The 27,235-nt window shown below is 49.9% G+C and overlaps 12 protein-coding genes across 12 annotated transcripts; 6 read left to right on the top strand and 6 right to left on the bottom strand.

Moving 5' to 3' along the window:
- Window positions 1-544: 544 nt before the first annotated feature.
- Window positions 545-3,354, top strand: HO173_005363 (uncharacterized protein; the record flags this gene model as incomplete). Its single annotated transcript, XM_037307281.1, has 3 exons — window positions 545-1,845; window positions 1,914-2,710; window positions 2,984-3,354. 3 exons carry the CDS (start codon window positions 545-547, stop codon window positions 3,352-3,354), a joined length of 2,469 nt encoding a protein of 822 aa, XP_037165921.1.
- Window positions 3,355-4,508: 1,154 nt separating this feature from the next.
- Window positions 4,509-4,985, bottom strand: HO173_005362 (uncharacterized protein; the record flags this gene model as incomplete). The annotated part of the gene is made up of 1 exon (XM_037307280.1): window positions 4,509-4,985. The coding sequence occupies one exon, from the start codon at window positions 4,983-4,985 to the stop codon at window positions 4,509-4,511; it is 477 nt and encodes a 158-aa protein (XP_037165920.1).
- An 854-nt stretch (window positions 4,986-5,839) lies between these two features.
- Window positions 5,840-9,145, bottom strand: HO173_005361 (uncharacterized protein; the record flags this gene model as incomplete). The annotated part of the gene is made up of 2 exons (XM_037307279.1): window positions 5,840-8,713; window positions 8,762-9,145. 2 exons carry the CDS (start codon window positions 9,143-9,145, stop codon window positions 5,840-5,842), a joined length of 3,258 nt encoding a protein of 1,085 aa, XP_037165919.1.
- Window positions 9,146-11,241: 2,096 nt separating this feature from the next.
- HO173_005360 (uncharacterized protein) lies at window positions 11,242-12,204 on the top strand (the record flags this gene model as incomplete). Its single annotated transcript, XM_037307278.1, has 2 exons — window positions 11,242-11,371; window positions 11,426-12,204. 2 exons carry the CDS (start codon window positions 11,242-11,244, stop codon window positions 12,202-12,204), a joined length of 909 nt encoding a protein of 302 aa, XP_037165918.1.
- Window positions 12,205-13,327: 1,123 nt separating this feature from the next.
- Window positions 13,328-13,987, bottom strand: HO173_005359 (uncharacterized protein; the record flags this gene model as incomplete). The annotated part of the gene is made up of 1 exon (XM_037307277.1): window positions 13,328-13,987. One exon carries the CDS (start codon window positions 13,985-13,987, stop codon window positions 13,328-13,330), a length of 660 nt encoding a protein of 219 aa, XP_037165917.1.
- A 238-nt stretch (window positions 13,988-14,225) lies between these two features.
- HO173_005358 (uncharacterized protein) lies at window positions 14,226-16,430 on the bottom strand (the record flags this gene model as incomplete). The annotated part of the gene is made up of 4 exons (XM_037307276.1): window positions 14,226-14,295; window positions 15,006-15,634; window positions 15,701-15,994; window positions 16,278-16,430. 4 exons carry the CDS (start codon window positions 16,428-16,430, stop codon window positions 14,226-14,228), a joined length of 1,146 nt encoding a protein of 381 aa, XP_037165916.1.
- Window positions 16,431-17,641: 1,211 nt separating this feature from the next.
- HO173_005357 (uncharacterized protein) lies at window positions 17,642-18,393 on the top strand (the record flags this gene model as incomplete). Its single annotated transcript, XM_037307275.1, has 2 exons — window positions 17,642-17,858; window positions 17,921-18,393. 2 exons carry the CDS (start codon window positions 17,642-17,644, stop codon window positions 18,391-18,393), a joined length of 690 nt encoding a protein of 229 aa, XP_037165915.1.
- Window positions 18,394-18,902: 509 nt separating this feature from the next.
- On the bottom strand, window positions 18,903-19,301 carry HO173_005356 (uncharacterized protein; the record flags this gene model as incomplete). The annotated part of the gene is made up of 3 exons (XM_037307274.1): window positions 18,903-19,060; window positions 19,114-19,241; window positions 19,294-19,301. 3 exons carry the CDS (start codon window positions 19,299-19,301, stop codon window positions 18,903-18,905), a joined length of 294 nt encoding a protein of 97 aa, XP_037165914.1.
- Window positions 19,302-19,682: 381 nt separating this feature from the next.
- Window positions 19,683-22,356, top strand: HO173_005355 (uncharacterized protein; the record flags this gene model as incomplete). Its single annotated transcript, XM_037307273.1, has 7 exons — window positions 19,683-20,011; window positions 20,124-20,289; window positions 20,347-20,477; window positions 20,536-20,739; window positions 20,798-21,958; window positions 22,015-22,085; window positions 22,136-22,356. The coding sequence occupies 7 exons, from the start codon at window positions 19,683-19,685 to the stop codon at window positions 22,354-22,356; spliced, it is 2,283 nt and encodes a 760-aa protein (XP_037165913.1).
- Window positions 22,357-22,886: 530 nt separating this feature from the next.
- HO173_005354 (uncharacterized protein) lies at window positions 22,887-23,267 on the top strand (the record flags this gene model as incomplete). Its single annotated transcript, XM_037307272.1, has 2 exons — window positions 22,887-23,004; window positions 23,053-23,267. The coding sequence occupies 2 exons, from the start codon at window positions 22,887-22,889 to the stop codon at window positions 23,265-23,267; spliced, it is 333 nt and encodes a 110-aa protein (XP_037165912.1).
- A 1,232-nt stretch (window positions 23,268-24,499) lies between these two features.
- On the top strand, window positions 24,500-25,587 carry HO173_005353 (uncharacterized protein; the record flags this gene model as incomplete). Its single annotated transcript, XM_037307271.1, has 3 exons — window positions 24,500-24,907; window positions 24,955-25,095; window positions 25,252-25,587. The coding sequence occupies 3 exons, from the start codon at window positions 24,500-24,502 to the stop codon at window positions 25,585-25,587; spliced, it is 885 nt and encodes a 294-aa protein (XP_037165911.1).
- Window positions 25,588-25,914: 327 nt separating this feature from the next.
- HO173_005352 (uncharacterized protein) lies at window positions 25,915-27,159 on the bottom strand (the record flags this gene model as incomplete). The annotated part of the gene is made up of 1 exon (XM_037307270.1): window positions 25,915-27,159. One exon carries the CDS (start codon window positions 27,157-27,159, stop codon window positions 25,915-25,917), a length of 1,245 nt encoding a protein of 414 aa, XP_037165910.1.
- Between the last annotated feature and the right edge of the window lie 76 nt (window positions 27,160-27,235).

Here is a 27,235-nt window from a genome sequence, read left to right as displayed (position 1 = left end):
TAGAGGGTTGGAAGATGCTAAGTACTTAATCGTCAAGTGAAAAGGTTCAGACGAAAGAATGTGAGAAGTTGGGGTATCTGACCGAATTTACTTGTCCTTGATTACAGAAAGTGCCTCAGCATGAAAGATTATATACGGTATCAATGCCTGGTTGACGTTGCTTTGGTCCAAAGGATTGAAGCTTTCTTGCCATGCACCAATGGGCGGATTCTCTCTCAAGCTCCGCTGTCTTGGCGACTACGAGCTTGGCAAAGCTTGTCGGCGCAGGACGTGGGCTCTTGAAATGAGTGATTGAGTGATTCCGTGATTCGCGATGCACCAGTGGATTGAATGATTGATGATTGAATGGTTCCTGTCAGACAAGTATATCAAGCCAGCAACGGGCAGTAAGCTTAAGGGAGCTGCACCAGCTGGATTGCGTCACCCGGTCGCAGATGCCAATTCTGCCAAGGAAATCCATGAGTAAACATGGCAATGGCAATCCGTCCAACCTCTACAGTCCGATTCTCTACCTCCACTCAACCACTCAATTGGACATTACACAATGGACAAGACTGCGGGCGAGGACGATGTCGACCTACAAGAGAAAAAAGATGCATACAGGGAGGAAGGTGAAGAGGAAGCAGAAGAAGATCACCTAAGTCCAGCGTATGCGACCTTCCTGAAATATTGCCAGCCCAATCGCATGGCGAGACAATCGGAGAAAACGCCTGCTAAAAACGCAATGCAGGCGATGGTGGTTCGCGACAACCCTTTTTCCTCTCATAGCAGGCACATTTGGACCAATGGCATCCGCCTTCAGTCTTTGCGCCTTGATAGAGCATTGGAGGCTCATACAAGACCCAACCTCGACCGAGTCCGAGGGCCAATATGTCTCGGATCCCAGCTGGTGAGGGGCCAGAAAGGTCACATAAGGAAAAGGACAAAAGCTGATTGCTCCAGGGTATTGGCAGTCAATGCTGTCTCATTCGTCATTGCCATCGCCGCCAACATGTTCCTACTGGCAAACAATTTCGGCCGCATTCCTTTTAAGATCGCACAGCCGGCTACCATCATCGGCTGGTACATTGCCAGCTTCATGTTGATAGGCTTGGTCGCCGCAGCGCCCTCGCATCTTCCTCTACCACCTGGCCAGGCGCGGACTTTCTCCCAGGCCTATTATTACGCTATCCTCGCTGCGGCTTTGTACTTCATTGTTGCTTCGCTGCTGGTCGCTACCGCTAGTGGGGTCTGGTTTGGCCAGTACAGCTCGGACTTCAAGCTGACCTTTAGTCAGAAGACATTGATGATACAGGTCCTTCTCTTCCTTGGCTATCTCCTTTCAGCCGCAGCTGTCTATGCTTACATCGAAGACTGGGATTATCTTGATGCAGTTTATTGGGTTGACGTGACCCTATTCACCATCGGATACGGCGACTTCAGCCCGAAGACACATCTGGGAAGGTCACTCTTCCTTCCAATGGCAATAGGAGGTATACTCTTCGTCGGTCTAATAGTGGCTTCTATAAGCACGTTGGCGCTGGATCGCGCCTCAACGAAGATATCAGTTCGTACGATGGAAAAGGCTCGGCAGAAAGCATTGAAAAAGTACAACCCGAAAACCGGCACCACGCACCTGCGGCCTTTCAAGGAGCGGAAGATTGAAAACAATCCCTCCTCTGAACTGGAGCGACGGGAGCAGGAGTTTGACGTCATGCGTGAGGTCCAGCAAACTGCAGCGAATGACAACCGGATGTTAGCACTTGGGACCTCCGTCGGTGCCTTCGTTATTCTGTGGTTCATTGGAGCGGTGGCTTTCTGGCAGGCCGAGAAGGGTGCCGGGAATTGGAGCTACTTCGAATCATTGTACGGCTTTTCTTTCCTCTGTTTAAGTTCATCGTGCTTGTGAAGGGCGAAAGCTGACTCTCCAGTAGGTATTTCACCTATGTGTCCTTCCTGACAATCGGCTATGGCGACTTCTACCCGCAAGATAACTCTGCCAAACCAGTCTTCGTCTTATGGTCTCTTGTTGCTTTACCTACTCTGACGGTCCTCATCGGCAGTGTTGGTGGCGTCATAAATGAAGGCGTCAACACAATCACACTATGGATTAGCGATCATCTACCTGAGAAGACTGGTACTCTATCCGCCATGAAAGATGAGGCTTCCAAGGCCAAGGGCAGCGAGTTCCAATCAGCTAAGCCGCCAGGTTTTATGGAGAACGGGAAATCTGACGGTGCTGGAACCGATGATCCCGCTCACGCTGAAGCTGTGAAGGGTATAAGTCAAAGTATGAATGAGCACCCGGGTAGCAACGCTAAAGACCTTGCCGCCGGCAAACACAACCGCCACTATTTGCTCATGAAAGAGATGAAAAATGTTGTCCAGCACACGGGCGCTACGCCACCGCGTCAATATACGTACGCTGAATGGACATGGTTTTTGAAGCTGTTAGGCGAGGATGAGTCGAGTGAGGAGAGGCATCGAAGGCCGTGGGAGGTACATGAATCTGAATTGGCAGCGACAGTTAACGGGGAGGGACCAGCTAGTGGTCGCGATAAAGACGGTCGACTGAAGCCTTGGAGCTGGCTGAGTCAGAGGAATCCGCTCATGACTGCTAATGACGAGCCTAAATGGGTATTAGAAAGGCTGATGCAAGCATTGGAGCAGGAGCTAAGAAAGGAGGGGGAGAAGAATTTGGCGCAGGAGAAGGGGAGGCAGCCTGGCAACAGTAATTGCTAATTGTATCACTACCGAATCGAACCTCTTTTTGCTAGATTTATGTCGACCCTCTAGCGAGTGACGATGGCGCCTTTGCGTGGAACAAAGGTCGATTATCTCCCCATGATCTTTAATCACGGTTTGTTTACCCACATGTCCACCACATCGAATAATTTGGATCCATTGGTCGGGAGCTGGCGCTAGGGAAAAGCTCCCAATCTTTCTTAATGAACTTTTTGTACCACCCTTACCTATCTACTCGTCATGCTAATTCCGTTCCGAGCAACTGAGGTGACCAGCAAGAGATTGAAGGCTTATAACCCTTCCAAGGTCCCACCTGGTTCTCCTAAAGGCAATTTCAGTCCAACGTCCTTCCAGCCCACGATGGCTTTCCACCATTCTATGAGAGCCTTGTATCAGTCGAGCTCTGGTCCCGGCCTACTCAAGCCCACGGTTGCATCTATCAAGACTCACACCATGGGAAGCTTTTTGATCAAATACCTGCGTATGAAAGTCCATCCAGATATTCAGAACAAAGTGTGGTCCCGCATCGTCGTCAAAGGCATCCATGAACGAAACCCTTCGAAAGCTTGCCTCTCACCTACGAAGACGAGAGACAAATCTTTCAACTGGAGCGCCCAACGACCTCCGTAGTCGACCTCCGACGCTTCGGCTACAGTGCTTTCCTGGTGTGGGTTATGTGAAACATTACGCTGCCTATCTGTCTTTGAAAGGGGAAACGCGCGACAGTGTGCACTACACCCTGCCTTCCGACTCAGAATGCTTGCAGCCTCTACTGCCCTCAAACCTTCGCAAGATGGGACTAGTTGACATTGTTCTCGTTGGGTATGTGCATGGTCTTGAGCGATGGGGCCAGGCTCCCTGGGAAGGCGACGACAGCAATGAGCCTTTCGCGTGAAGAAAGGTACTAAGTCCACAGGGCTACTGCATCGCATTCCCGGGCTGCCGGATGAGCTTCTGGGGGCGCATCGCAGGCAACGTCATTCGGGCTCTTCAAAAATTGGATGGTGCAAAATGTGTGCTGTAAGTGGGAAAGCTGGGAAGTCTACGTGCCGGGCACTCTCCAAATAAATGGCTTGCAACAGGCTGTCAAAGCCTCGTACGCAATCAGCGACTAGCCTGGAAAAATCCACTCGAGTATCTGGTGCACGACTCACCTAGCGTTGTGCGCGGAGTGCATTGTACCTTGGAGTCTGTGCTGGACAAGACAAGACTAAGGCATGGCTGCGCGGAACAGAAAAGAAGTACGACTTAGACCAAGAGATTGGACGCATGGCCAAAAGCTTCGTTGGATGGCGGCACTGAGTTTGGGTACCTTCACATCATATCTGACAACTTGGTACATACACGACTTGTCACACGAGCGTCTCAAAGCTGTACTTCATGGCATGGAGAGGTTGGTTGGAGAGATCGACAATGTCTGAAGCCGCTTTTTCTACCAGTGGTCTCCGACTTGAGGCAGATCGAGGTATATGGGTGATGGGGACTGGGATGTTTGCCGGCGGGTGGTACTTTGCTTGAAGTGTATGCGATTCTTGCGATCCAACATGCGTAGGCCACTGGGACGATAGATTTTCGGATCTCCACTTGGTCCTCAGTCATGCATGCAATGTCATTAGGTAACCTCTACTCAGGCAAGCAACAAGTCAGGTCCGGCGGACGACATCTTCGCTCATACTCTTCCCTAACCCTGATACGTTCCGCTGTAGCCAATCACAGGCTCACTCATCAGGTGGGAGACCGTCTGTGCGAGCCTGGTTTCGCGATACACGATCAAGCCATGCGGATCAAAGCACTTGCAGCATAGCTCCTACACCGCCTTTGTACCCACTGTCCATCACGCCTGCACTCAGTAATGCTTCCAAGCGAAATAGCGAGCTGTGCACAAAGATCCGTCCCATCAAGTCCAAAGGCACATCAACGCTCTCATTGAATTCGACGAGGTAGGATCCAGAGCTGAAAAGCACGGTCTCGAGTATGCCACCGTCTTGCTCGTCACCCTCGTTAGGTCCTAATGAGGATGGTGACGAGCGTGTCTCGGCCTGCGATGTGGAATACTCGGGCCGATGATGGCCTTTCAAGTACCGGCGGTGAGTTGTAGTAGCCTTCACGCGCTGGCTGTTGTCCAGGTCAATAACGCCAGGCGAAGTCCGAGTCTCGATGCGCTTGAGCGTCAAATCCACCCTGCAGGGTTGCGCTTGGATTCTGGGGGATCGAACGTTGCTGATGATTTTGGGGATGAGAGAGCGACCAGGGAGGATCATCTGTTTACATTATTTGGTGCCCCATGGATGTGTGAGTGGTAGAGATCTGCAGTCCCCGTGGAGAGATATTCCTGGTGTGTTTTCAGACTTCCTGTCTCGCCCAGGACTGTCTTAGTCGAGGTAGCGTAAGTAAGTCTTTCATTCACGATCCTGCTTACTTTGATCACCGTCACCCCTTAGATGCGACTCTGTTGTCGAAAAGCTCTTCTGCAATTCGAGCTTTGTTTTGAAGTCAAGTGTGTGGGGACGGAGTCAATACTACCTTTTCACGTTGACAATGAAGACTTACCGTTCATTTTCCTCCTCGCTTCTGGCTCTAAACAAGCAGTCTTGGCTGTACATGGCTGCAGTAAATGGAAGCCCCATCAGAGACCTACATCTTTCCTGTCATTTGGTCGTCATAGTTCGGGATATCTGAGAGTCAATTTGTGCGTAATCATTTCCTTCAGATTGCTATGTCGAAAGGATACTTATCTCGAGGGTCCGGTTTGCCCAGTACCTAGCCTTCACTACCCGGTCATCATTTCGGCTCATTCTCGAGCGTTGACAGCCTCGTGCAAGAAAGCCAATGTCATGTGCTCATAACGATCATGCTACTCTTATCATGTGCGCGTAGGATCTATGTTATTAAGTCTGCTATTGCTCGGAGTCGTTGGGGTTGAGAGACAATAGCGCAGGTAGATTCAACAAAGGCAAAGCTCATTCATATATTATAGTAGGTAAGGTAGGTAGGAACTCTATCTAAGTGGTGAACGGAAGGACTCTTTGCAAAGCGCAACTGTAGAAACGCGCTACCCGTTGAGTATGGGTCTTCAGCCATGTAAGGTCAACGTTACGAACTTTCTGCCCTTCTGTCATATTGATCCAGCCGTCGAGCACTCGCTCTCGAGGGGCACATACACAACTATCTCAGATCCATAGGAGACCGTATACGTGCCGGTGGGATTAGGCGGTAGGGATGGGTTGCCGGGTGACAGTGGGCCCGGGGATACGTTTGGATTAGATGGTAGAGATGGGTTGCCGGGTGACGGTGGGCCGGGGGGTACGTTGGGATTAGGTGGTGGAGATGGGTTGCCGGGCGACGGCGGGCTTGGCCTGGGTGGGCTGGGGGGTAATGCTACCGGGTTGCCGGTGGCGTTGTTCGCTATGATAAAGGCGGTCTCCGCACCAGTAGCGGGGAAGACCGTCCCAACCGAAGCTTTGAAGTGGCAGCTTCCGTTGTTGTAGGTCACAGCCGCGCAAGACTGCGTGCCCGAGAAAGAAATACAGCTCTCCACACAGGTGGCAAGATCGGCGCCAGGGGCCGTGGAAATGTCAACGACGTAGTTGTCAATACTGCAGCCCACGACGTAGACGTAGCCGTTGAACTCGAAGGTGTTTCCGTTGGCATCGGGACAGGCTGGGTTCGACTGTGAGATATTGCCGGATAAGTACCCGGATGCTATAGTCTCAGGGCCATTCAAGGTGCTGATCACGAAGGCGCTGTCCGAGCCGGCTTCATTGTAGACGGCTCCAGGGTCGGATTTCAGATAACAGAATCCGTCGCTGTAAGTCACCGCCTCGCAAACTGGTGTTCCTGTGAACGTAGTGCATATATGAACACAGTCTGCTATGTCGGTACCTGTAATTCGAGTAAAGTATGCTTGGTCACTGGCGATGCCGCAACCTACAACAAAATCCTGGCCATTCGAAGTGAAAGTACTTCCGTCCGCAGACGGGCATATAGGTGCTGCCGTTGCAGGAGCGGGTGCTGCCGAGGATGAAACAGTTGCAGACAAGCTTGCGGACGCTGGAATAGTTAACGAATTGCCGCTAACGCTGGTGACCGAGGATGTAATTTGACTGGAAGAAAACGGTAAGATCGAAGCTTCTGCAGAGCTAATAGTAGAGCTTGGAAGTACTGCTGAAGAGCTAGAAGATCCCGGGACGGAGCTTAAAGCTTCTGCAGAGCTTGTCGTAGAGCTTGAGGGTACTGCTGAAGAGCTGGAAGATCCCGGTACATAGCTTGAAGTCCCTATCGAAGAAGTAGCTATTGTCGAAGTAGGTATAGCGGTTGTCGTAGAGCTTGAAAGTACTGGTGAAGAGTTGGAAGATCCCGGAACGGAGCTTGAAACTTCTGTAGAGCTTGTCGTAGAGCTTGAGGATATTGCTGAAGAGCTTGAAGATCCCGGTACAGAGCTTGAAGGCTCTATCGAAGTAGTAGCTATTGTCGAAGTGGGTACAGCGATTGTCGTAGAGCTCGAAAGTACTGGTAAAGAGCTCGAAGATCCCGGTACAGAGCTTGAAGGCTCTATCGATGAAGTAGTTATTGTCGAAGTGGGTATAGCGGTTGTCGTAGAGCTTGAGGATATCGCTGAAGAGCTGGGAGACCCCGGTATAGAGCTTGAAGTCTCTATCGAAGAAGTTGTTATTGTCGAAGTGGGTATAGCGGTTGTCGTAGAGCTTGTAAGTACTGGTGAAGAGCTGGAAGATCCCAGGACGGAGCTTGAAGTTTCTACCGAAGAAGAAGCTATTGTCGAAGTGGGCAGAACGGTTGATGTGGACGTGGACGGCGTGGTAGTAGTTGGTAAAACGATGGACGTTGATGTCGGTGTCGCGGTTGTCGCCGAGATGCTGGGTAAGCAGACATTGGTGCTATCAGCGCAGGGACATTGGAACGATGACTGAAGGTAGTACATTCTAGGCTGCCCGCCATACATATAGACGGGAAGAGTATTATCCGTGGCCACTGTGACAGTCTGTTCCGTATATATCTCGTAGACAAGGTCGCCCGCCGTCCAGCCGGTATTCTCCATGTTGATCGTATATGATGCGGCGCCAGTACCGCGATTGTTGTAGACTCCAACTAACTGCGCCGCCGGAGTGCTTCCCTTCTTAACAGCCAGCACTTGAGTGTCCAGGAAGAAAGGGACGGATTCGGTTGTCAGATATGTCGCGTCGTTATTGATTAGACACGCTCGGAGCGCATTGATCTTTTTGATAAGCTGATAGTAGATGGTGGTGGTATTGTATCCAGAGGTCCATGTTGTCTCTCGGTCGGCAGGGGGGGAGCCTCCTGAATAATGCTGCTCTTCTCCCGCATATATGATGGGAATGCCATCGTTGAGCATGGCGAAGGCAATGGCGTTCTGGTCCAGTCCAATATCCTCTACCGTGTAGGGGAGACGATCGACGTCGTGGTTCTCCACAAAATTTCCCAGAAGGGAAACATCTGTGCAATTTCCTTGCATTTCGGTGATTCCGTTGTACAGATTGGTGATGCTGCCACTGATGGAACCGAAGGCATCGGTGATCAAATACCATACGGGAAAGTTGAGCAATCCACTCACGTAATTCTGGTAATCGCAAACCTTAGGTATAGGGTAGTCGTAGACTTCACATATAACGTACATTCCGGCGGCCGATTCGAAGGACGTAAAAAACTGTTGGTTTTGTTCAAGACAAGCGTCAAGCCGAATGCCGTCAATGCCATAGGTCTTAGTAATATTTGAGACCCACGCTTCCCATTTGCTCAGAACAACGCTATTTTCCGTTGCCAAATCAGGAAGCGAGATATGCTGATCACCCGACCAACATTCCACCGCGTTGCTTGAATTCTGGTAATCGGTGATGGGACAGTACGGGTGGTAATAACTTGAGTCATTGAAAACGTCGTATATAGAGAAGTCGACGGTGGTGTAGTTGCCGTTCCAAGCCATGTCGTTCGTAACCATGTCAACCATAAGATACTAAGCCACATCAGCGCCTTCCCTTCTTGGAGTGATTGACCAACATACCATGCCTCTCTGGTGCAGGGCATTGGACAAGTCCTTCAAGTCCGCTGCAGTCCCGAAATTCGAGTTGACCTGGTTGATCTGTTGTGGCCAGAATCCATGGTAAGCCGCCCCTTCATAGGTGATACCTGGTATTTGCTCTGTGATAGGCGATATCCAGATAGCTGTGAAGCCCATGTCCTGGATGTAGTCGAGGTTGTTGGTTATTCCTTGCCATGAGCCACCGCAATAATCTCCGAGATTACCGCAAGGCGCCGTGCTTCCGTTGGTTTGAGCATAGCGGTCGGTAAGAAGCTGGTAGATCGACTGAGACCGCCATTCCTCCTTTGAAAGCGCAGCAGCCAAACCAAGATACGCGTAAAGAACGACTAGAATGGCTAGTGCCATGGTGCCTCTTGAGTTGAAATCCTTGTTTCGGCAAAGGGGGAATCTTCATCTCACGCAGAATGAAAACAAAAGCTCAGGAGAATAACGCGTCGTGGGGTATTTATAAGCCATTCGAAATGTAAACATCGCGTTCGGAAAACAGCCTTCATTCCTCGGGAGCTGAAAATTCTGGTTGCGAAATGAGAATATGGGCCATTGGAATGATAATTCTATCTAGCCTCCATTCCTCGGGACCTGTTGCGGTCGGATCTTCGTTTGCAGCGCATCAGCTCTTTCAGCAGATTGGAATCAGCTGTAAGGACTACGATAGTCTAAACTGTAGTACCCATCTTGCTCTACAGGTTGTATATCGGTCCAGACACTGTCGTAGACGCCATTAGAACGAGGCCATGGACCGTGAGAGGTCCCGACGAAGGCTAAGTCGGGTAAGTCGGTCGTATCGCATCTTGTTGGCGAGCTATATCTATGATATCCTGTGAAGAGCCTTAGGCGGTTGCTATTCATGGACACACAAGCTATATGCCCGCGCTCTCGTGACGTAAATGCCAGCTCCACTCAGAGAGTCGCAGCCCTGATGGCTGCGAATCCTTTTTCTTTGCATCTTTGAGGTCTGTTCGGGTGCCGATACTGATCCATGACAAACCTCCGAATTTCTCTTCGGTGTGCCTTGACTAAGACGTTGGTTTCTCCCTTGACTTTCAGTCTCCTCTGTGTGAGTCTATCTGGCGTGAAGCTGTCAATCAAAAGTGCTGCCGAGACGTGAGACTCAGATGAGCTTGATCGAAAACAAATGGTGTGCTGGGCTATGTGGGCAGCCCTATGCATAGTCATCGTATCCAAGGGCAAGCTTATGAGCTGGGTGCGGCCTGTTCGTAGCTTAAAGCGAGCACCTTGATGCAAAGAAAGATTGACCTAGCTTCAATAGGCAACAATGGAGGCCGTAGGGACGGAAGAGGAAATGCTTCAGTCGTAAAAGACTGAATTAGCTTATGGCCGATCTCACAGTAGTGCATCTTGTTCAACTGAAGTCGGGTCTTCCTGTTTACAGCTTCCTGTTGGGTCCGATGGTGCTTCGACAGGAGTTCTTGAAGTTCCCCAGAGACGGTCTCTTGTCGCAAATCATGCTATTTATAAACACTTAGCGCATTGTGGTGATTCATAGATTCGGTTTGGTGCGATTCAAAGCATGTCTCATGATACCACAAGCACGCAGGCTGAGATCAGAAAAGCATGGCTGTGGCTGCAAGAAAAGAAAGTGTCAGAGAAGGAAAGATTGGGTCAGTCATGAAGCAAAAACCTGGTCTTTTTGCGGTCTCCTGAAATGCAATGGCTCTGATTCGATTATTGCATAATACTTGGTATTATAATGGATGGCACCAATCGACATTCCGTCATTCATTCGAAGGACAGACTTGGCACGCCAAGGCCTCCTCGGCCCTAAGGATTATTTACAATCACTATTCTATATAATCTATAATTTCTATTACTTTTACTTATAATACTAAATAACAAATTATTAAAAATCTTATAAAAATATATTAAGAATCTTTATTCTACGTTAAAAAGTTACCTCGACTATTCTATAACCGTTAAGACTTTCTTAATAAATCTCGAGAATTTAATAGATTTCTATTTTATCGTATAGTAGATAATTAGAATATATTAAAATTTAAAAGCCTTAATCTAAATAATATCTTCTAATAATTATAAAGTTTTTAGAGAATTATAATCTATCGTTATGAAGTTATTCCTAAAGTTTCAATTTTCAATTTTCGAGGGGGGGTGCTTGTGGGAACAATGATCCAGGAATTAGGGGTAAGGAAGTCGGAAGTGCAGCTCCAAGGAGCCAAAGTTGGACCGCGGAGACGCTGTCGACAACTACCATGAAGCTTCTAAAATGCCATGCCATTGATTGGCCATCCAGTCTTTAGAGATTAGAGAGCATTACTGCTTTAGACCCAGCTGGCTCTCCCTAAATTCGCCCTCGACATGTCTTCTTTCGAACCTTCGGCAAGCCCATCTGGTCCATGTCCATTTGCCCACTTCTCCTTTCAAAAGCCCCAACCCAGTCAGCTTCTCCATCCGGAACATTGACCATGCCCGACCTAAATGACTCCTCCTCCCATTTCTCTCCCTATCGCTCAGATGGCAAATTGTACGGCTTCGTCTGCGTCGTCACAGGGGCAACGCAGTCAATTGGCCAGGCAATCGTTGGCGAGCTCGCTGGTAAGACAGCAGCTGGGCTCAGCTTTGACAACAGCTGACGTGACGCTACCACAGCGCATGGGGCAGCTTGCATCTATGCCTGTACCAGAACTACCAACGAAGACACCTCCGACCTAGCCTCCACCCTCAGCGAAACCCACCCCAACACCAAGATAATACCGTACCCCTTGATTGCAGCCGACGAGCAAGCAACCCTGACCCTGATCGATGACATCTTAAATTCCTGGGGGAGACTCGATGTCTGGGTCAGCAGTTCCGGCCTGCTGGGTCCCCCGTCAATTGACATGACAACGCCTTCCGATCTCCAGAAGTGCTTCGAGGCGAACAGTCTAGCGCCGTTCTTCGCGTTGAAATATGCACCTGCTGCTATGGGAAAGCTGGCGAGCAAGGGCAACTACCCCAATGCTGCGCCGAAAGATCAGAAGTATGGAAGCATCATCGTTGTCAGCTCCGTAGCCTCGACGTATGGGGGATGCTGGGGCCCTTGCTACACGATGAGTTCTCACGCAGCATTGGGAGTTGTGCAGGCCGGCGTCGCCGTCCTCAAAGGTTCTGGCGTTCGCATCAATTGCATATCACCAGGTCAGATTGATGTCGGTATAGATTTGAAGGGGTTCGACATGCGGGGCATGAAATCTCAATTACCTCCTGCAAACCTGCAATCGCCTGAGTCACAGAAGGAGCATATTGGCCTTGAGCGTGCGGGGTCGCCAAGCGAAGTTGCGAGAGTAGCTGGCTTTCTAGCGAGCGGTTTCAGCAGCTACATGACTGGTGCTAACATGGTCGTTGACGGTGGAGCCTCGGTCATGATGCCACTCACACTCCCAATCTGATGGTTATGATAGATCATATATAACTCTGTAGCAACATACATCATGTGGCTCTGACACACCCATCCTCACCTCACCTCGAGCGCTTTGTTGCCCCGTCAGCAACCTGTTGGCGACTTCTGTTTGAGCAATGAGTCCCTCAGTCACTTGATCATTACCGACGACCTTCACCCACGCAAAGTCCATCACTATGGCGGACCATTAAACAGAGACGCACCCTGTTCAAGCTGCCTTGGGAGTTTCGGGATAGAATCTACCGTCTAATTGCCACAATACAAGACCTCTTACAGCAGCCTCTCGAGGACTTTCCATGGTCAAATAGCGATTGTCGGAAGGTGTGGTAGGAGGAAGACGACAGCGACTCTGCCATCTTGTGGACCTCAAGGGCCATCTGCTGCAAAGTCATGGTCATCCTCTGTTCAAATGGTGTCTTTGATTTCGAAATGGGATTTGAGATGGCGGTCAACGAGATCCTTTGTACATTAAATTAACTGGTTCTAATTCGCATGGTGAACGCCGACTTCATGCTCAGTGTGAGGGGAATCCGGTATGAGGGAAGTTTAGTGTAATCTTTATCAGGACCAGAAAGCTTTTCGTGACTCGGGTCATACTTGTGACAGTGATGGACTTCAACATTGGAGAAAATCGGTGGTTTTTTGAGGGCTCGAGTCAATTGTGTTTATTACAAGCATGAAAGCGAGAATCGGGAGAACGCACAGATCCTTGAGGCATCATGTCAGAGATCTAAGGAACGTGACCTCGAGCATTCGGCAAGAGGGGAGTCGTTCGGAAGATCATATGTATGACAATTGGGACTGAAAGAGCGGTAAAGCGGGCCTGTACCTTAAGAATAGAACCAAAGTCTCTGGGACATTGATAAGGGAAAAGGAGGAAGGAAATTGAGTATTTGAGGTGTTACGAATCTGCTCAATGAAATTGGTCAAAGGCTCAACTCCTCTGATACTGTAAAGCTTACAAATGCACAGCTCCCCCAGCGACCTACGACCCTGCCCAACGACAGCCCGATGACTTGTACAAACAGCGAGCCACTTACCCCAAAGATTATCAGGTCCGATCCGTCACGCCACAAATCCATTCCACTCATGCTCACGCCCCCGTCTTCTCCCTAAGCATCCGGATTTGTCGTTGGCGTATAAGTTATGGCATAGCTCGGATATCCCACATTCACTGCATTCCCATAGAAAGTGACATCATTGTCCGGGTATCCGTCATAGACCGCCTGCCCATTAACAATCGATGGTGGATGACCCGGCAGCGTTCTCAAATTGACACCACCAAAGTTGCTCGCAGGCACACTGGTCGAGCAACTGTCGTTCATAGCTGTGAATATTTCTATGCATGTTGCATTATTCTGTACAATTGCAGCGCCCTGATAAGGTGGTAAGAAGAAACCGACGGCGCAGCCCAGTGCCAGTTCGCTCCAAATCCAGACTCCGGCGCGAATACGCGGGTCGATTGCTTTTTTGCAGACATCTTGGAACGAGGCACTGCAATTCCCCCACGATACAGACTCGGGACCTTCGATTGGCGTGACGGCCGTGCAGTTTACGCCGTAAGGTTGAGGGCTCTTGACAAGAACGGGCGCAACGGAGCAGGTGTCTGCATAGTTCGGATTGTCTTGGGCCGCTGGACCACATGGGTCACCGTTGGCGGGCGCTGGCACGGGTGCCGGCGTGGCGATAGTCGTGGGAGTGAGGAGGAATAAGAGAATGCAGAAGCAGATGGGTGCTAGGAGGCTGGTAAGGCTTTTCCTCGAAGAGTTCATGGCTCTGTTTTACAGAAGTGCCCAGGGAAAGACCGCTGATGCAGGATGAATGGTATAAGAAGAGATTAGCGAACAACAAAGAACGACGGGTAAGAAAGACAAGCGGTCTTGTGGCCTTGAAAATTGTCCCTCCTCCTTACTTAGTAGACCACAAGCGGAAAGCGCGAGAATGCTTCATGAAATCGACGGGTGAAAGGAGTCTTACTGAAGGAATGGCTCGCCAAAATTGAGGGATTTGCTAGAACGAGAGGGTGTCATCAAGCTCCTCCACTGCCATTTCCACGAATAGACTTCTTTGCGCTTCGCAACTGTAAGATGCGATCCTATCAGGGTCTCGAAGGATGGATGGCATCGCGAATCGCCTAAAATACTTCATATTGCCGAGAAAACGCAATGGTCGGTGTCAGAGAAGTGAAACAAGGCAAGTCTGCAAATACAAGATTCTCAGGTAGCAATCATCGGCGGTAGGGGACCTGCCTGTTATACTGTATACACAAAAGTCTCAGACTCGAGGTCTGCCAGTGGCCCAATTTGCTCTTCGTTGGATTAACAAGTTCAGGTATATGATATGTCTCAAGAGTTACCCGCGTTTTCTCATGCGCCCAACCAGAATAAGCGACCCGTTCGGATCGGATGCAAGCATTAGACACAGAATCTCTTACAAGGCCATGAATGGTACGCGGCATAAGCCTAAGATGACTATCGGTGTGTGCAGGCCTAGTAGAAAGATAGTCCTGCTTGGGCCGATAGACGAAATACTTGCAGCATAGCTTTAGAAAGACGAGAATGACTTCACTATGATGAGACCTGACAATGCCAATAGTTGGTGGATGAGGCTATAAAAAGCAATGCCCGCCAGTCCTTCTACTGATTATACAATGTAAGGATGAGACAAGAAGTGGCAGTATCAGAGCCAAGCTGGGTTCCACATTGTGGTCGAAGGAGCTAGAGGTAGTGCGAACGTACACATTCTATATGGATGAGCTGCTTCATTCTAACCGCAAAGCTCAAGCCTCACCGTTTGGCTGCGTTGCCACCGGCGCTCTGGACCTCCACTATGACCCTGCCAACGCCTTCGTCCTTGGACTCCCAGGCCGTGGCTCCCTTGCCACCCAGCTCGTTCAAAACCTTGAGGAATTCATCAACACCACCACCGACACCGAAGTAAATTTTCTTTGCCGCGACCAATGCTCTTCCATGCCCATGTGTCTCCTCGGCGCTTTTCAAGGCCTTGAGAAGGACCTGAGTGAAAGCATGTATCGAATTAGGCGAATAAATTGTCTCGCTCGCTAGGAAGATGGTCTCGATTCGACTCCGACGTTGAGGATCCTCGACTGGCACGAGGAGATCAGTGAACGCTTCGTTCCAAGTTCCTGAAATGCCTGATATATGTATGACTTTGTCCGAAAGGTCCTTGACGAACCGTGAAAGGAGGTCCGGGGTTATCTCGAGATCGCCTGCAGGTTCGGGGATCGCTGGGGACTGTACAAAGTACCAGGTGAGTAACAGGTTAGGTAAGGTAGCATTTGCCAGGACTGACAGGTTGTAGTCAGCGACCGACAGATGAACGGCACGCCACGAGGGTGACAATTGTTTGAGGAAGAAGTCGAAGAACACGAGAATTGGAAGAGCTGTGCCTGCGCCCACCTGTCACGGGATAATTTAGTAAGTATTGATTGGACACAGAGCCAAATCGAGCAGAGCGTAAAGTACCTCGACGACATGCACATCTCGCCCTCCCAATTCCCAACCCTTGCTGAGACTTCCGAATAGATGACCAGCAAGGTCTACAGCACATTCCCAAGTCTTGAAACCTCCCTCGTAAACATTTGGCGTAATGTCATCAGTCGAAAGACCGAGCACTGGGCTGGATTGATCAGAGATCTCATCTTCGGCCATCAGCTGTGCTCGTATATCAAAAAGCTCGCGCCTAGGTACATTGAGTATGCCGGCGGGAGATCGAATTTGGACTGTACGGTAAGAGATCTTGGAGGGAAGAGCAGAAAGCTGCAGTGGTCAGATTATACAGGCGGCAATCGTAGGAATTTGAAGGGAAGAAGGGACAAGGCATTGCAAACAATTTGCATGTGTTGTAAGCATGCAGTATGATGCCATCGATACTGAAGGTATCAGTGATTGGAGTCTAGGTTCTTCTAAGACTGTGCACGGTGAAAGTAGCTGCGCAGCCCAAAGCACGGTAGTAAACCAAAGCCATGAAGATTCGTGTGAGGAAAGAGGATGGAAGAGTACGCTTGCGAAACTAAGGGAGTGAAGAGTAACGTTTCCGTACCAGATCTTGAAGCTTGTGCAATTTGGGCTCCGTGACAGCAACAGGCTTGTTTTCCCGGGTGTCATGCAAAGGCAAGGGCCCAACATCGGCCATCTCATCTCCATTCTCTTCAATGTCATCGCTCCCAAAGCCAAAGGAGAATGATTGGCTCATGCTTGGCCAATCTTAGAGGAGATTCGGTTAAAGGTGCCACGCTGCTTCATTTGATGCAAGACTCATGTTCTTAGAGAGTAAGCTTCACTGGTACATGGGTCCATTGCCATTGCCCCTATCATATTCGGCCAGAGTGACCATGGTATTGATCATGTATCCGTTATTAATTACCAGCAGTCTTTGGAGAACACATAGAGTGGAGTACTCGAAAAGGGAAGGAAGAAAGAGCCACCTTTTTTCCCGGCTCGGGTCGGCTAAAACTCAGTCTCTCAAATTTTCACTTTCCCTCGACATCTAACCATTCTGTTTGCAGAACTTGCTTTTCGTTATTCTGCGTAAAGCTGCGTCAAGCTGCATAAGCTGCGTGCAATGCGTGGCTAGACTTGGCTAATCTGTTACCGCCAGCAGCTTGACGCACTCGAGGCAGAGCAGTCGAGATAGACTCGCATGGAATCCGGATTGGGCCCAGATCCCACCCCCAAGGCTTGCTCATACGAGGAGATAACCTTTGATGCCCCCGATCTTGCATATGGCTCGTTCGACGCTGAAGCTCGGGTTAGTGTACGTTCCTTGTCAACATTCATCCTCATCACAGACCTTTTTGGCGGTCAAAAAGCCTCCAGAGTGGCAGGGCGTGCCTGCAGCGTCGCCCGGCTGCCATTCAGACCTGCCCGAGCTTCTCCACCAGCACAGCTCCAATGCTTGCTCTTCTCGTGCTTCCTATCGTGCTCATCTTGGTGGCCAGCTGAAGGGCGACTAGGAGGATGAAGACTTGGAGCTATGCCTTTCCAAATCTTCTACGCATCATCGCATTGGAGGTACATGACTAGCCTCAAATGCCCTTTATTCGACCATTCACATCCTCTTTGTGTATGTGTAGGCGCTGACTGTTGTCGTATTCAATGACTATTTCGACTTTGTTCTAGAGCCATGATTGGGGGCCGGGCAAAGCCACGATCCCCAGGTTTCAGGGTCCAGCTCATTTGATTCAGCTCCTCCACGAGTACGATTTCATTTCTCACCAGCTCACCTCAACATCATTGCCTCTCAAAGTGCTGTTCTTTTTTCGTATCTACGTCTGCATCAGATATCGCTCCCGCATCGGCGCCTTTCCCATCTCCTTTCAATCTGGCCCAGTGTACTCTTCCCCCTCTCTCCTTCATTTAGTCGCGTCTCTTGAATACACAAAGCATTCTGTCGCAATATTCAAAATGCGCGTCGCTCCGCTCTCTCTGATCGCGTGCCTGCTCGCAGCTGTCGCCGCGCAGTCTGGACCCACGTCGAACCCTCCCACGACTCTGCCAGGCTTCACTGTCACGGCTGGCACCTCATCCACGTTCACCTGGACTCCTACGACCTCTGGTACTGTAACTCTGACATTGCGCAACGGTCCTACAAGCGACTTGAATAAGGGAATCGTGCTCGCTTGTGAGTACTTCCGCATGTTGTCCTCATTCCTGAATTGCACAGCACTAACAGTTTATCTACAGCTGGAATCGCCAACTCCGGCTCCTACACTTTTACAGTTCCCGCTGGTACTGCTAGCGGAGCATATACCATTGAGATTTCTTCGGACAGCAACGCGAGTGACGCCAACTATAGCGACGATATTACTGTAAATGGCTCCAAATCTGTTGGATCTGCTAGCCCCTCGCCATCTACCCTGACGACCACCGCATCAAGCTCTGGTTCCTACTCCTCTGCTTCTTCTTCCATCGATACCAGCACAACCACCCTCAATTCTGAGACCTCTGCTACAAGCCATGCGTCCACTAGCAAATCAGCTTCCAGCTTGTCTACATCAGGTGCAACCAGATCAGCATCGTCAACGAGCGGAACCTCTGCACCGACTAGTAGTACGAGCACCCCAACTGGTTCTTCGAAAGGCGCAAATGCAGGAACTGTACTCCGCGTCAATAATGGCCTATTAGCGTTAGTCTTGGGGATACTGGCTGTGTTTTAATATATAGACAGAACCAACCATATTTCGGAGGATTGTGTACGTAAGGAACTGGCTCAAAAATTGGAGGTGCGGGACGTCACTGTAACAGAAAAGAATTTGATACCCTGTCGGCAATGCAAGGTTATTGTGGATTGAGAAGTGAGACGCGTTTGTGATGATGTGACGTAGTTTGGAACAGTATATCTGACATTTAAAATCAATGATCGAAACCCTTCCACTTCAATTCAATAAAAGGCCCGTTGCTCGTTACAGATCTAATTGTGCCTGCTTCCTGCTCGTTGCTATCGAGAAACCCTCGATGCGCCTAGAGTGAAATGTATCATAGCTGGCGCTACACCATCCTTCTTTAATTCCAAAAATTGCACTTCTCATTTAACGGCACGAAGATACACCAGTATCGCTGTCCGCATATACCATCTGGGGTCACTTTCTTTGCGCTTCGCCAACCAGCCTTTCGCAACGTCCGGATGGTCTCTTATGATCCTTGCTTCTTCCTTTTTTTACGCTTCTCATGACTTCAACCTCTTCTCTTTCTGCTCGTCCAATGCAGCGGCACTGACGGATTTCTCAAGCCCAGTATGCGGTGAATGTGGCGACTGTGCTGGGGCGTCCGGAATTGGTACGTCGGAGAAGTCGTCTTGAGCTACAGCGTTGATTGTCCACGAGTCTGTACAATCAGCATCGCTCTTATTTTTTGCGTAGGATAGAAGCACAACGTACAAACACCAATAGTGAAAGCGCAAAGAGCAAGACCAGTGACCATGTTGCGGATCAGGTAGGGTTGGCGAGCACGAATTAAGGAAGCTGCTGGGCGGTAATGCTTGTCGTAGTAAGACGAGCGGGGTAGACTTGACGAAGCTGGTCAGTATAGTAATTGGACGACAAGGATCTATCTCTTACATGGCCATTGTGATTAATGTAAGGTAGTTGACGATTGGGGAAAGGTCATCATTGAGGCCCTTGCTTGCGGGAAGCTTGCTAGCGTGCTTTTGACAGATTGTGCATGAACTTTGAGAGCTTCGACTTTCTTTCCTTCTTTCCTTACAACACTACTACAACACCCAACCCCCTGCGACATCGTAGATACTTTAACACTGAACAAGACACGCTGTCTCATTGAGCTCATTATCGGTGTCCAGGATACCTCCATGTCCTATATCCCTGTCATGGTGTCTTAGCTAGCTGTCATTCTTCCCTTACTGGGCTTCCACATCTTTCCCTTGTAGCACACGTTCGACAATTCGGGTAATCACAACCGCACACATCAATTGCGATTTGAAAGGATCACCATGACGCTCTCTGTGCCTGATCAGCTTGCTCAACTCGAAGCTGCGCGTCAAATCGTCCTCGCGGATGCCGGTCTCTACCCTCAAATCGTACAAGGTATCCTGCCCATCGTTGGGGCAAATGCTCGACTCGAGCTACGAAGATGGGGTGCTGAGTTCCTTGCCGAGACCTTTGCTAGCCCTACATTTGCATCGTACCAGAAGGAGAATTCGGCTGTTGGGGTTCTCCAAATACTGAAGGATTTGCTGGAGAAACCGTCGGAGGATGCTGCAGTGGTCAAGAGTGTCGTGCAGACTGCAGCAAGCATATACTGCCTAGTGTTCCGCTACATGTACGTGCAACCCCTCTTCCCGCCCCGTAGCCAGGCACTGGTATATCCTATACGTAGATTCATGAGACTCTGCGGTCGAGGGGAATGTTGTCTTACCTTTTTCTGTTCTCAGCATTGCGAACCCGCACGATGTGCCAGTATGGAATCAAATGGCATCGATCAAGTCGAATATATTGAAGAGATGGGACACTGCTGCTACGGGAGTCCGAATATGCTGCATCAAGTTTGTACAAAAGGTCGTCCAGGTGCAGACACCAGGTGTAATCGCAGACCCAAGGGTGTGTGACATATCAACGGCTCCCAGCGTAGAGCAAGCTACTGATACAACTCTACAGCGTCCGGATCAGAACGAGGTCTCCATTGCTTTAGTCCCGCGAGATCATCCATTGATACCACCCCCAAGACTGGAGCCTGAAGCATCAGGACTGCTGGATAGACTTCTCAATGCGTTCAACGAGGACAAGAGGTACGTACCGTAACGCACGTAGATTTTCTAAGTCTCAGCCCTGATGCTATGCCTCCAGTGATGCCGTTCTTATCAACGCAACCCTCAATTGCCTTGGCACACTCCTCCGCACTCGCCAGTCCATTGCCAACAAAATCATTTCCGCAATCTTGACCTTCAATCCAATGAAACAAGCCAACTCGCCCATGACTCCCAAAGTCAGGGTCCAGATCAAGTCTATGGAGCGTACGACAAGGGCGTTGCTTATGAATGTTCTCCGAAGGTATGCATGCGTTTTATCCACACGGGTTGAGAAATCAACGATATTGACAGGGTATCAGAAATGAGAACGGTCCATTTGTAGATCGAATTAAGGCTTACGTGGACCGTCTTGCGCGAATTCGCTTGGATGTCTTTGATGAAGGAAGTCGGAAGAGAGGACTGCCTAGCGAACCCACTGACGGTCTCGATAATAACAAACGACGACGTCTCGGAGCGGAATTGCTTGAGCGGCCAGAGCCTGAACCTCTCCCACCTGGTCCCGTTAGTCTCGGTCAGCTGTTCACACTGACAAAGGATCCGGCTCTGGCAACTTTCGACGTAACATCACTGACCCTAGATATAATGGTCAGGATCATCCCACCAGTCCTCGTGCGCATTGATCAACAAGCTCTGGACCAAGCTCTGAACCACGTCCGAGCTCGCTACCTATCGCTTACCAAGCCACCACCACAAGCTCTTGGCGACGATGAAGAGGATTATGAGCCTGACTTTGAGCCCAGCGAGGATAGAGAGCAAATCATCAACAAAGCAGATGCTCTACCACCTGAAGACCCGCTGCAGTCTCCCTCGGAAGTTGCTCTTGGGCCGTTCAAGCTTCCGCAACCTCCGCCCTTAACCGCTGAGGATACCATGCAAATAGGGAAAGGGACCATCAGCCGGGTTTTTAGCATGATGAATGTTCTAGAAGAAGCTCCTTTAGCCAAGAAGCAGAGATCGGGGTTGAACAGGCTGGCGGGAAGTAGTTACGACAAAGAGGCTTGGACCACGGTCATCACAAGACTGGCGACACGCGCTTCTGCTGGGCTAGATGATGACAGCAGTGAAGACGATGACTCTAAAACAATGGTCGAGAAACAGGTGGCAGGTTCCAGCTTGAGCGATGGGATCCGGCAAACACTTTGGAAGTTCATCATCGAGGACTTTCGGACCAGGATACCGGTAGCAATTGCATGGCTGAATGAAGAATGGTATAATGACCGAATACAGAAACAAAGCAGGGAGCAGCAGAACGACGGAGTGACTCTGCCAAAGCCAAAGCAGCACTACGGGAAATGGATGCTCAGGGTTCTAGACGGGATTGTGCCATACTTGGATGCGAAGGATAAGCACTTGATCAAGTTCCTGTCAGAGATCCCAGAAATCAACGCAAATGTGCTGGGCCGTGTCAAAGGGCTCGCGAGGGATCCGGAGAGAGTTCAATTGGCGGTGAACTCCCTACTGTAGGTCCATCCTGCTGTTGACGTTGTGTTTCAACAATTCTCTAACAGCGTTTTAGCTACTTGATACTGATGAAACCACCAGCCCGTGACATAGCTATTGATGCGCTAGAGGATCTGTGGCGGAACTGTACGTCTTCGTACATCGGCCCCTCCACGCCTTTTGCTAATACATTTCAGACGATGACGCCAAAGCTCCTACCGCGAAGCATCTTGCAAAGTGGCGGCCACAAGTCTTAGCTTCAGAGAGAAAGCCGAGCCCAGCCCCAGCTCCAAATGGCGTACAACATCCCAAAGAGTCAAAACCCACACCTTCGTCTGCACCTTCCCCGCCCGTTGAAGTCGAGGGCGAGCAGATGAAGAACAGCCAAGCAGGCCAAGTCGTGGCAGCAGCTGGATAACGGAAAAGGCATAAGAGATTGGAGTACTCGAGATCAAGTGGCCGGCGCAATCGGTACTTACGGCGTTTCTTCTCTCTTTAGGGAATATGATGACTTGGGAGGAGAGGGTCATGCGCAAGCTTGGCGGCTTCTGAGTCTCACGCGACAGTCTGATCGTTCTAAGAAATTCGAACTGAAGCAGTGACCAATGTACCATGATGTTTCTCTTCTTACCAACCAATCACTTTTTGTAATGTATTTACAGGGTTGCAGATAAAGTCCTGTGAATGCTGCAGGGAAAGAGCCTTACCGTTCTCAGTTGTGTTTAGGGGCTAAAGACCAAGGCTATCAGAAACATTCATCGGGGGATCGCACGTAACAAAGAGATAGATACCCTCAGATGCATTTTCCACACTCCAACCACTCCAAAGCATTGACTAGGCTCGCTGGGGTCGCGTTGTCGAAGATATCCAAGTAAGATTCGGACTTTAGGCGCGAAATAATCTTGTTTGCAGAAGAATGTTCATGGTTGCTTTGCATTCTTAGTGGCAATGGTACCTTTCCCTGCCAACCTCTTCGTGCGTTGGACAGATCCCAAGCCAGCGCCGTCCACAGGAGTTACTTACCATATGCACTTCCCCAATCAATACGGGCTGAAGGTCGGAAAAGGTGCCAAGTAGCTCAGACACGACGTTACCAACGTCAATAACATCCCAGAACGGGGTATCAGCCAGAGGAAATTGTACATCAAAGGTCTTCCCGCCAAAACCCAGGAGCGGGAAGCTGGCGAAGAGGCATCAGATTCGCCAGCCAAGGGCCCAATCATCAGATCGAAGTCGGATAAGAAGGGGAAGAAGACCGCATTGGCGGCGGCCTTGTCCCCTGAATATGTGGACGACATGAGAAAGGGTGCATGTACCATGTATTACTAATAACACCCGCACGATAACTAAATGACCTTCGGTTTCCCACGGGGATGATGCCATCATGGTGGATGACAGCGGAGGAAAGAAGCCTTTGTAGAGTGAAGGTACGACCTGACCGAAGATCCTCCATCCTCATGTGACCTGCTGTGACTTGGATATAGGGAAGGGAACACTTGCATGGGGTAGGAGCGGTGAAAATGGACGGGGCTACTCGTAGAAACAGAAGCATGAAAACTCAACACTATTGCAAGAAGGCTTCCAACCTCCTAGCACACTGTTTCAAAAGCCCATACTGTTCTGATAGAATACTTGAGAAACTTGCTGGGTGCTCGCCCTTATTCTTTGAGCATCTTTTTTCCATGTGGTGATGGGAAAGTGATCGTCACGCCCTTCAAATAAATTCCTCCGCGAAGCCTTTGAGCCTCAACATCATCGCACTCACCGTTCCCTCTTCTTTCTTCTTACATCTCACCAAGCATCTCATCGGTCAGCAAATACTCTCGGTGCCAAAAGCATCATATCAAACGTCAGTAGACCACATCTGAGGTCCTCAGCTTTGCATGCTCACAATACACAGTTCACACACATACCAGAGCTCGGACAAACGAGCTGTTCAGCATCATCAAAGGTACCGGCAAATCACTTCGTCTTCCTTTAACACTCTCACCATTACACATCTGCAACCTTCCTAACACTCACGATCGTCAATCTTGCGACTGCTTCGTCAAGCAGAAGCCATTGCATCTCTACACGCAGCGCGCTTTCTGTTCCAAAGTGACAGTTCTCCTTTCTAAATAAGCTCACAGCTTCCTCCCTTTTCTCACTTCAACAAGGTATATCCTCCCTGCATCATTTTGAGCGATCATGAAGCCCTTTCGCGATCTTGATGACACAGCGAGAGGCTTTGTTCCAAGGCTTGAATTTCGAAGCGCGTCCATGGGCTCAACAGCAGGACTTGACAGACATATTATCATTTCCGCCGTTACCATGATTACGTTCGCTGCCATGTGTTTCGCAAGAAACATCTGCTCAACTAAACGCTGCCGTCTTGTGCAGACAATCGGGTTGACTTTGCGACCACAATACCTTTGCAGCGTCCCATTGACGCATCTACTAGCTCGATTTGCATCTCTCTAACACTCCACTCACGCCACGTAGCATTGATATTTCCATCAACTATTATCGGCTGACTCTCATGAGCGTTGCTTTCACAGATTTTTCGTTTCTTATCAGCAACCATGTCTACAGAGGCCAGCCCGAAAGGCAAGGGCGGCAGAGCCCCTGCAAACGCCGGTAACGATGCAGACTCCATCATGCCACTCCTCTTCGCTACCATCGGCAACCCGGCTATCAGCTTCAAGAAGATGGCAGCCATGGACGAGCTTGGTCGCACTGAATCCTCTCTCGAGCATAAGTTCCGCAAATGGAGGCAGAAGGGGCGCGAGATTGCCGCTGAAAATCCCGAAAACGCTGGGACTCTAGGTACTGCCAACGCAGGAGGCGCTACTACCAAGAAGCCGCGTGCTCCAGTCAAGAAGGGTGCCAATGGCAAAGATGAAGGGCCTGTCAAGCAAGCTGGTGTTGAAGATGAGGAAGATGATATCGACGAGGAAGCTGGAGCGATCAAGCAAGAATCCGACGAGATGGTAATCTCCAGAACTGCTCTATACTTGACATGACTAAAATGTAACAGAGCGGCATTGACGGCGAAATGCTACCCCCTCCTACCAAAGGGAAAGCCACTGCGACCAAGGGCACCAAGAAGCGTGCTGCCTCGGAGAAATCTGCAGATGCCGAGCACGAACGCACGGAGGCCCCTGTCAAGAAAGCCAAGGTTCGTATATTTCAGAGTAATACCTTCTTTCTTAGTGCCGAACTCTGAATTGCAAGACATTGTCCCGGGGGAGAAGGCTCCTTCTACTCCCGAGATCTGTCTTGCGAGTCTGGGTTGTGCCTTTGAAAAGCAGAACTAACTCGGAAATGTGCGCAGGTGGTGAAGAAAGGAACGGCCAAGGTGGTGAAGAAATCCAACGCTAAATTGTATTCCAGCAGCGAAGACGAGGAGGCGGTAAGCGAGGACGAGGAGAAAGTGCCGACGACCAAGCCAAAAGGAAAGGGCAAAAGCAACGTCGCTGCAGCGCATGGTAAAGGAAAGGCGGCAGCGAAACCTACTGGGCCTGCGAAGGCGAAGAAAGGGAAGGCTGATATGGCTGCCGAGGCAGGGCAGATCCCCATCCACGAGGACGAAGACGCGGACGTTGATGTGGATTCTGAAGATGGTCACCATGATGGAATGATTGACATGCCGTTTGACGAGGCTGCTTAAGGAGAACCATTCAAGAAACATTCGTGTACGTCTTACGTCGATGCGGAGATTCGAGTTTATGGCTATTAGCCACCCGGCCATTTTCTTTTTCGTCGAAGTCGTGGAGAAAATCAGATTCGCGCTGGACACAGCAGAACTTTCATGGCTGAGGTGCTTGGAACTGTCATTGGAAACTCTTGATCGGAGGGCCACAATCATTGTCTTGCATTCGGGATGATGGAAGCCAATATGTTGCCTTCAAATTCAGGTGCTCGCAGTCACGTTGCTCTTGAGCTCAATAGACGAAATGCATGTTTCATATTTCATGAGATGCAAAGTGCTTTCCAGTCACAGTTCAGATTCATTTTCACAGATCCTACTCTGTACGTTTCCTTCTCTCAGTTTCTGATTTGCTTCCTTTATACTCTCATATGCTGCATCCGCCGCTGGCGATACATTTTCTCCACTCATGGCCACAAATTTGTACTTTCTCAAAGCTTTTGTAAAAGCATTGCACCAGGGCTCCAGGCCCTTTACAATTGCGTGATGGTCTTTCAATCCGCTGATTTCAGAGCCAGACTGGGACACAAAACCATTTGCGCTACCAAGGCTGGAGAGTATACGGTCATGTATCAAGTTTGCAGCTTTGGCGCGGATCCTGTCTTTCCCCTCATCCAAAGTCATTTTCTCCGGTTCGAATAGGTCAAACAATGTAGTCAAACCCTCGGACTGGACAAAAATGCGAAGTTGCTCGGTGTTTTGGCAGAGCTGCGAGAGCAAGGATACGGTCCGCGTTTTGAGCGTTACATCATTTTGCACTGGGTCCCTCAGTGCGGCTAGCACTTTAAGTACAGGGGTCATGCCGACATCGGACGAATATGGGTGGCTCAGAAATGCGTCCAGTGCGTCAGGGTTACTGTGTATGGCAGTGCCCAAGAGCAAAGCAGCTGCCGAACGGACTTCAGCTGACGCAGTGGATCCGGGATCAATCGCAGAGAAGATCTTTTGACAAGCGCCGGTATCCCGTGCCAATGCAACACCCCAATGGATGGAATGGGCGAGATCTTGGAGGGCAGAAAGGGTGGGGAGATCTGTGGTTGATAGCGCTGTAGTGGAGTGGATTGCGGCGATCGAAGAAAAGAAGAGTGAGGACTCTTCGGCATCGAAGGAGGCTGGATAATACGATCCACGTTTAAACTCTGTGTCTGGATGTGACTGGTCTTGCAGCTCTGGTGCTTCCGCTACGGGTTCATCTTCCTCAATAGTTGGGCGCGGCGGCAGATCGTCTATGATCACAAGGTCTGCGTGTGGTGTTCCCGGCGGTTCAGGAATGTTGAGACGAGCTTCTTTGAGACCAGTCGCCAGATTCATGCGGACATGTAGTCCAGCAGGAATAGACTGGTCGTCGTGGATGCGCTGAAAGTGCTCCGTGGGCTGGAAGATTGCTGGGTAACATTCTGAAGCATGCGCAGTGTGACATATCAGTTCGGTAGATGCTGGAGGAGAGGAAGCAGGTGCAGAGGCGTGGCCTTTGGAGAGCAGGAGTAAGGGGAGGAAAGGTGGGATGACGCGAAGAGGGATATGTTTGAACATTTTACAGAACATTTTACAGGCAATAAAAGGAGAGTATGTAGGGAAAAGGGATGATAACTAGCATATCAAGAATGAA

The sequence above is a fragment of the Letharia columbiana genome (assembly GCF_014066305.1).
Source record: "Letharia columbiana isolate WasteWater2 chromosome Unknown Sc0000014_s0, whole genome shotgun sequence".
Classification (NCBI taxonomy): Eukaryota; Fungi; Ascomycota; class Lecanoromycetes; order Lecanorales; family Parmeliaceae; genus Letharia; species Letharia columbiana.
Note: the sequence above shows the minus strand (reverse complement) of the source record. Positions and strands in the feature narration are given on the sequence as shown.